The sequence below is a fragment of the Dendropsophus ebraccatus genome, chromosome 2 (assembly GCF_027789765.1).
Source record: "Dendropsophus ebraccatus isolate aDenEbr1 chromosome 2, aDenEbr1.pat, whole genome shotgun sequence".
In the NCBI taxonomy this organism is placed as follows: domain Eukaryota; kingdom Metazoa; phylum Chordata; class Amphibia; order Anura; family Hylidae; genus Dendropsophus; species Dendropsophus ebraccatus.
Genome location: NC_091455.1, coordinates 47,779,320 through 47,788,001, shown reverse-complemented (window position 1 = coordinate 47,788,001; position 8,682 = coordinate 47,779,320). Strand labels below are relative to the sequence as shown.

Genomic DNA, 8,682 nt, shown 5'->3' with positions numbered 1-8,682 from the left:
CAAATCTAATTCCTAGGTCAAAAAGAGGAACATGTAAGGGGCAAAGAGGGACAGAGGGACATGGGTCAAAAGTAGGGACTGTCCCACCAAAAGAGGGACACTTGGGAGGTATGCAGTGGTAAAGCCAAGTCTTTAGGTAAAAGGACCTACTGTTAGGACTGGTTCAGCTCGGTGTTCATAGCAACCAGAATGCTTATGTTTTTGACATACTCTCGATCACAGTGATTTGACTGACAACTGACTCGCCCAGATAGCTGTCAGTATTTGGACTGGGCTGGGACTTCTAGTCTAGTGAAAGAGCCTAGTTTCCTAGTGCCTCCTTGATCTAGCGTTTGTGACCTGACTATTCTGTCTATTTTGATCTTTGGCTGTTGTGACCTCGACTTCTCTTCCGGATATTGATTCTGTAGCTTTGCTTCCCATACGTTGCCGACTTGAACTGCTGACCCCCTTTTATTGTGTGTGTTTTGTCTTGTTTGTTTTGTATTACCACTTGCTGCAGTATAGGGAACGCTGCCCAGTTGCCCGCTGCCACCTAGGGCAGAGTGTGGCAACTAGGTAGAGACAGCTAGCGTGGGTTCAGCATCAAGGACCACACTGTCTGTGCCTTCCCTAGTCAGTCCTGACACCTACTGAGTACCTACTGAGCAGGTGGATCAGCCATATGGCTTTTAGCACATGTTGAGGCTTGGAAGTAACCATAATCAGTCTGTCCTAGATAGAAAGAGCTACAGGATGCTATGTGTTCTTAGTTCCAGAGAAAAATCTCCATCTGGACCAGTTCTACAGTTTAGTGCAAACTGGTAAGGAAAATATGTATGTTTCTACATGCTAGGCTAGCTTACTATCCATATAGCTGACTTCCAAAGCTATATATTTGTATGTTACACTGACACCTAGTGTTATCCTTTGAAACATTCACTATAACTACTGGAAACACTGACGTTCAAGGGCTCTCCACAACTTTTCAGTCTGACTTCTATCATTTAATAATCTCTGTACCCAACAGGTGCTATATACTGTATATTGTAAGTGTATGAAATTTTGTCTGCGTTAATTGGATTTATTTTATTGGGGTCAGTCTGAGTCTTCGTTGTTTTGTTCAAGATAAACCTAGAAGCCATATATAATAGTAGCAGTAGAAATATAGAGTAGCAGTTAACCACTACTTATTTTAGCTTTTAAAGAAACTCTGTACCCACAATCTGACCCCCCCAAACCACTTTTACCTTCGGATAGCTGCTTTTAATCCAAGATCTGTCCTGGGGTCCGATCGGCAGGTGATGCAGTTATTGTCCTTAAAAACAACTTTTAAACTTGCAGACCTGTGTCAAATTGGCGTGGCCTAGAGTACCCATGTCCTAGGCTTCCAACACCTCTCCATCCCTCCTCCCCGCCCTCTTCATCATTAGGAATGCCCCTAGAACAATTTCTCCTAATCACCACCTGTGTGAACACTACACATGAGCTGGATCGTTAAGGCGCTGTGCAGTGTTCAGTTGATGAATAGGAAAAACCATGCCCGGGGGCTTTCTTAGTGATGAGGAGGGCAGGGAGGAAGGATGGAGGGGCATTGCAATCCTAGGGCATACACACTTTAGGTCACGCAAATTTGACACAGGGCTGCAAGTTTAAATTTGTTTTTTAGGACAATAGCTGCATCACCTGCCAAACAGACCCCAGGACAGATATTGGATTAAAAGCAGCTATCCGAAGGTACAAGTGGTTTGGGGGTGTCAAATTGTGGGTACAGACTCGCTTTAACCTCATAAATACCTCATGAACAGCCAAACTGGTAGGAGATGAAGTCATAGAACTCATAGGAGATGAGTCATACGGCAGAGCCTACTGATGAACAACATTGACAGCTTTGTTGCCTGGTGCGTTAGCATAAAGGTTTTTTCCTGGTCCATAGTTAGTGAGTGCTGTGTACATCCGGCAAGGTCAAGACTGTCACATACACCTTTCCAGTCACTCAGTGTACCTATATGCCACATTTGGATGGACAGACAGATATTCACTTTTACAATAATAGATATATAGGGGGAGATTTATTAAACATGGTGTAAATTAAAACTGGCTCAGTTGCCCCTAGCAACAAATCAGATTCTACCTTTCATTTTCCAAAGAGTCTGTGAGGAATGAAAGGTGGAATCTGATTGGTTGCTAGGGGCAACTGAGCCAGTTTTACTTTACACCAGGTTTGATAAATCTCCCTCATAGTTTTAAATCCTGTTTCAACTCTTACGCAGGACGTGATACAGTTCAAATCTGTTCTAGAGAGATACAAAGCAGGGACTCAAAAGTAGGAGCGGCACAGATGATACCAAGCTTGCATTATCAGTGAAGTTCTGGGATTATAAAGGATGAAGGACTATTCCGGAGACCACAGGAAAGCTTTCCCCTACCTACCTCAAGTATCTACTGTGCTGACAGTCTGGCGAAGGAAGGGGGGGAAATGAGTGGGTTAAATTTGTGCTACACTGAGCTGTTTGTTGGTGTTGTATTGGTGCTGCATTGAAATATGTGTCACTGCTGGGGAGGTATTTAGTGCTGCATTGTGATATTGGATGCTGCTGGAGAGTTATTTTGTGCAGTACTATGATATCTACCTAGCGTTACTGCGGAGGAATCTGGTGCTGCACAGATTTATTTGGTTGGCAGTGGCACCAATCTGGTATTTGGCACTGTTTAGTATTTTTTGTTCGCGGGTGAGGTCTAAGTAGACATACAGGGCCGTATTTACCACTAGGCACCCATGGTACGGTGCTTAGGGCAGCATCTTTAAGGGGGCAGCACCAGGGGGCACTCCCACTCCCTGCTCAGACTTGCCAGTAGATCTGGTGGTGGTGGTGGGGTGTTATTGGTAAGGTCTTGTATGTGCTGTCACCAGGATTAGTGGCCATACGCCTATTGGTTACTGCATGAGGGTCTAGTTTCAGCTGCATGTTGTGACGTACAGTAAGGCTATGTTCACACTACGTATATTTCAGTCAGTATTGTGGTCCTCATATTGCAATCAAAACCAGGAGTGGATTAAAAACACAGAAAGGATCTGTTCACATAATGGTGAAATTGAGTGGATGGCCGCCATTTAATGGCAAATATTTGCTGTTATTTTAGAACAACGGCTGTTATATTGAAATAATGGCAGTTATTTACTGTTATATGGCGGCCATCCACTCAATTTCAACATTATGTGAACAGATCCTTTCTGTGTTTTTAATCCACTCCTTGTTTTGGTTGCAATACTGACTGAAATATACTGACTGAAATATACGTAGTGTGAACGCAGCCTCAAACCTATAATGTGCCTATAGATACATTGGGGAAAAGAAGCATTGTTCCTTGTAACGATGGGAGTCGTGGATCCTCTGTACCATCACCAGCAATGGCATAAACCGCACCAGGGAGCAGAGTGTAAGGGGCCGCTGATTTTCACCAGAGCCCGCCGCAAGGAGGGAACGGCTGTTATATTGAAATAATGGCAGTTATTTACTGTTATATGGCGGCCATCCACTCAATTTCATCATTGTGTGAACAGAGCCTTTCTGTGTTTTTAATCCACTCCTGGTTTTGGTTGCAATATGAGGACCACAATACTGACTGAAATATACGTAGTGTGAACCCAGCCTAAATGTGGGAATGCGGCCTAAGACTGATCAGATACCAATATGATGTTCAGAAACTAGAAAATCATAATGGTTACTGGTAAGTGAAAATGGGGGGTCTGCAGGTTTAGCACCTAGGGCAGCAGCAGCTGTTAATACGGCCCTGTAGACATAGCGTATATTGTTCATGAATGTGTTTGGATACAAAAACCTACTGACAGTAAAATAGGAATATTTAGGGCACCCCTACTTTACAGTCCCTACTGCAGTTTTCATGGCGCTCTATGCTAAAAGTATATGTACCCGTTGAAAGTATACAAAGGAGTACAGGCATCTGACAAATGCAGATGATTGAGACCACATTGCATGTCCATGCATGGTTGGGTGTCCAGGGCACGGTTCAGGGATATAATGAACTGTACTGTGTGAATGAACACAGCCCTGTACCACCATTGTGACTCCTCAGGATTGATGTGGACCCCAACAATTGAAACCCTATTAATCATAATGGCATATCCTGGTAATGTGCCATCACTTTATATGATGGGACAACTCTTTTATCAATGTTTTAAGGATACATGGAAGGCAACACTGAATAGCAAGAAATTTGGGACTATTCCACTCCTCCCAGGATACTCCCAGGTTGTCGCTTATGTGTATAACTTATAATCGATAAAATCAAAATCATGGAAATTAATTATGTTACACATGGAAAACAACACTTTAGCCAAATATGACCTTTTATTTGCATTTCGCATTACTTTTTTTTTTTTTTTTTTTTTTTACATTATATTGATGTATTTTGTACAGCAGGTTATGTGTGCTGCATATCCATATGAAAGCATGTATCACACCTCATAATGTCAATATTGGAATAATAGATCTTCAAAATCTTATACTATTGATGGTACAATAAGAGACTCTTGCTGAACAAGGCGTATAGATATGACATTCAAAAGAAGGAGATGATATTCAGTTACATAAAATGGCCGTCAATGAACTGGTAGCATCCACAGGATTATGAAAAAGCTATTAAATTATCTCTTAGTTATAGGTAAAGTTTCACTTAAAGAGTACCTTTCATTTAAACAATCTTCTGACATGTCTTAGCGGCGTATCAGAGGTTTGTATTGTCAAAGTCCGGGTGATGAGACCCCCGGCAATCATTAGAATGAAGGGGCTGATGGTGCAGCAGCGGTGGACTTAAAAGGGTTATCCAGCGCTACAAAAACATGGCCACTTTTCCCCCTACTGTTGTCTCCAGTTCAGGTTTGCAATTAAGCTCCAATTGAGTTTCAAAACCCCACCCAATCTGGAGACAACAGTAGGGGGAAAGTGGCCATGTTTTTGTAGCGCTGGATAACCCCTTTTATTATAATAGAGCCCTATGGAACTTCCAGTAACCAGAGCCAGAAGTTCCACCGGACTCCATTATAATTTTCTCGACTGCTACTTTACCAGTGAGGTGGACATGACGTCTACCCCTTCATTTTAACGATTGGTGGGTGTCTCAGCACCCGGACCCCAACTAATACAAACCTCTGACATGATAGTTAACCTTTAATTCTTTACTAATTAAAATTATATACTGAAACATATATTTCCCTATTTGTTTTCTATTGTATGTATGTAGATTTCTTTTTTTAATTCTAATTTCCTTGCAAAATAATAAGGCACCATCACTGCTGCAGGGCCTGTTTATATTACATCAGGCACCAGGACAGTCAGAAAATGATCTATTGGCTCATTTTCTGTGCCACATTCTAAAATACTTACCTGATTACCATTTTGTGTTTGTGTTGGTCTTTAGCCAGTCAGAGACCATAGAAACCAGACCAATCACCATCAGCCTGGCGTCTCATACTCTTCTAGCTCTGGCCTGGTTCCTTGTCTCTGCCTACTTGTTAACCTGACCTTTTTACCTTCTCTGCCTTCTGGTGTTTGATCCTTCTGGCTTCTGACCTCCCACCTACTAATAACCTCCCACCTACAGATACTACCATTACGACACCTCTTGGCTATGGACCCTTGAACTGTACGCTGAATATTTATTGTCTGCTGATTCTTCTGCTATGTGTCCTCCAAGTATTGATCTGGTTTGCTAGACTTTTCTCCTGGTTTAAATTCCCTTTGCACATAGGAAGGAACTGTCACCCAGATGGGGCTGCCATTATCAGGGCAATTGATCCAAGTAGGTAGAGCAGAGGTGCGGGTGGAGATCTGGGCTGAACATCTCTGTCCCTGTCATTATACATGTGTGAGGCGTTATGCGGTTTCCATTTCTTCCTGTAAATGAAGGAATCCTGTGTTATCTGCCTCTACTTTTCACTGTAGTCCTGCCCTGAGGATTATACGTTGACTGGCGTATACACAGAAAAACAGGCAGCGGAGAGGAGGTACTGACTAGCCACACCTACTTTACTCCCCCCTCTCCTACCGTCTACTTCTTCGGTGTACTTTGTAAGCGCTCATTTTAATGGCTCTTTACAATAATTCTAGTGAAATGGAACAGTAAAAAAAATAGGATTAACATAGAAATTAGGCTGAAATAAATATTTTCCTAATAAAGTGCCTTAAAATAAAATGATAGAAAACTTTTGGGCTCACTGCAATTGTACTGAATCTAACAGTACACAGAAAAACAGGCAGCGGAGAGGAGGTACTGACTAGCCACACCTACTTTACTCCCCCCCTCTCCTACCGTCTACTTCTTTGGTGTACTTTGTAAGCGCTCATTTTAATGGCTCTTTATAATAATTCCATTCAAAATGGAAAAGTAAGAAAAATAGGATTAACATAGAAATTAGGCTGAAATAAAGAATTATTTTCTTAATAAAGTGCCTTGAAATAAAATTACGGAAAACTTTTGGGCTCACTGCAATTTTACTAAATCTAACAATTCATCAGTGCACATATTTCCTTTTGTAAAGCTTATTTTCAATGTAAATATTCTAACATTTGTCTAAGCATGTCAGTATTTTTTTCACTATAAGTACCTTTATTCTTTCAGATTTATAAACATTAAAAGCTAATGTGAGAATTACAGGGGGAGATGGGTAAAAGCTGGTTCCAAACTAACCAAGCTTTGCTCTCAAATAATCTCACAATTCCTAGGTACATGAGAGGTTTCGTTTGCGTCAGTTAAGGGCCCTGAATATGGTGCAAAAAATATTGTTATCGTTTATCGTAATATCGTTATATCGTTTGAATTTAGTTGATAATCGTTTTGTGTAAATGCAGGAAACGATCAAATGACCAACAAGAAATTGTTTATGTGTCATTGATCATTAATTCTGTGCTGACACCAAAATCATTGTTAGTTGTTTGCTAATTATTCAGTGTAATTCCACATCGTTCACCCTTCTGCTGGGATCAGATGGAGTAAACATAGTATCGGTCGTAACTAACGACTATCGTTCTGTGTAATATGGTGAGCGATTTCAAGTAGCTCTCATTTAAAAGCGTTTATTGTTAAAAATTTCTTCGTCTAATAAGACCCTGAGCTAGATTCACATCTGAACATATCCCTCTGTGGTATGCCTTGTGGAATGCTGATATAGATAATAGCATACACCCCGCTCCGGATCCAATGATTCAAAGCTATTTCAATAGTGCAAAAGTGACTATGTTTGCCACATTCACCAGCAGATACTGTTTTTTTTGTGGGACTCAAAATCATGGGGAGCATGGAGAGTGCTCAAACAGTTTAGTGAAAGGTAAACATAGACACATTTGTATAGTGCATAAAAGCTATATGATCACTTAATATGGAGTCATACAGCCTTTGTGCAGCCAAATGACATAAACAGGGGTGTAACTACCACTGTAGCAGCCAAAGCAGCTGCTATGGGGCCCACTGCATCAGGGGCCCCATGGCCTGCTCCTGCAATACCCTGGGCCCCTTAAGCTGTCATCATTTGCAACACAAGTTGGCCGAGTGGGCCTCCCAGGATCTGCAAATGTCCCTTTAACTGAATGCACTGCAGTTATGACTACACTTCATGGCTTAGTGGTCAGTTGGGAGGGGGCTGAATCAAAAGTTTGCTATGGGGCCCAGCCATTTCTAGTTATGCCACTGAACATAAAAGCTTTGTTATGCCCTCTGTATGAAATTAGAGGTATATGGCCTAAAGGCACCATGTGAAACTCCTACAGAGCTATATGCATGAGCCCTTATAGGGGTGTTGCCACCATTAAGACATCCCCTTTTCACAGCACGGGATGCCTCTTGATCCCTCACTTTTATGGATAGAGGAAAAATAAAGGAATAAAATTTCTTCAAGGTTGTGAACACAACCCCTGTATTCTTAGGTCTGCATATATGAGGTTGGGAAGAAAAATCAAGTGTTATCGCATATTTAGCATATACAGTACAGTAGGAAAACTATCATTACTTAGGGTTGGATTCCTCTGAGCTCTTGTTTTTCTTCTCCATAAGAACCAGACAATACAAGGGTAAGTGTTCTCAGTCTTGGGCTACATAAATTACTGAAAACCAGAACATATATTCTTGGAAATAAAAAAAAAAGGCATTTCCCAAGAAGGAGACATATTACCATGGGTTGCCTTAAAATAAAAGCTCAGAAATCATGGGTCAAGTATTATACCCTTCAGTTGCTATCTGATAAAACTAACTACCATAACTTCCCATGAAAGACATAGTGGTGGACCCATTTAAGACTGGCACATAATCCAGATGCAGACCATAAGGAACACATTTCAATACAGCAGTCATCATCAGCCTTTGAAATATGTATGGTCAAATGAATATACAGGATATATTAGATGCACCAGTTTAACTTTTACATTTTACGGCTTTAACCACACAATCCCATTTGCTTTCTTTACGCTCCATCTGTTTCTTTGGTTTGTTATGGTGAAAGAGATCCTGCTGGTCTTCTTCGTCTGCTTCTGATACAATCTCCATTTTCTGAATTATTAGCTTGATAAGTTCATGCTGCTTCTGCATTACTGTGGATAGGTCCTTCAGTCTAAAAATTGGGCAAATATTACAGTCAGTTCTTATAGACACAAGATAATTTTTCTGCAAATCTAAGTATAGTTAAAGGGC

The 8,682-nt window shown here is 41.1% G+C and overlaps 1 protein-coding gene across 3 annotated transcripts in view; it reads right to left on the bottom strand.

Annotated features, from left to right (window-relative positions):
* Positions 1-4,354: 4,354 nt before the first annotated feature.
* Positions 4,355-8,682, bottom strand: part of TRPA1 (transient receptor potential cation channel subfamily A member 1) — an 80,483-nt gene continuing 76,155 nt past the window's right edge. For all 3 annotated transcript variants that reach the window (XM_069957472.1, XM_069957474.1, XM_069957473.1), the window contains one exon: positions 4,355-8,602. In XM_069957472.1, the coding sequence (XP_069813573.1) occupies positions 8,407-8,602 (196 nt within the window). In that variant the 3' untranslated portion in view covers positions 4,355-8,406. The remainder of the gene's footprint in view (positions 8,603-8,682) is intronic.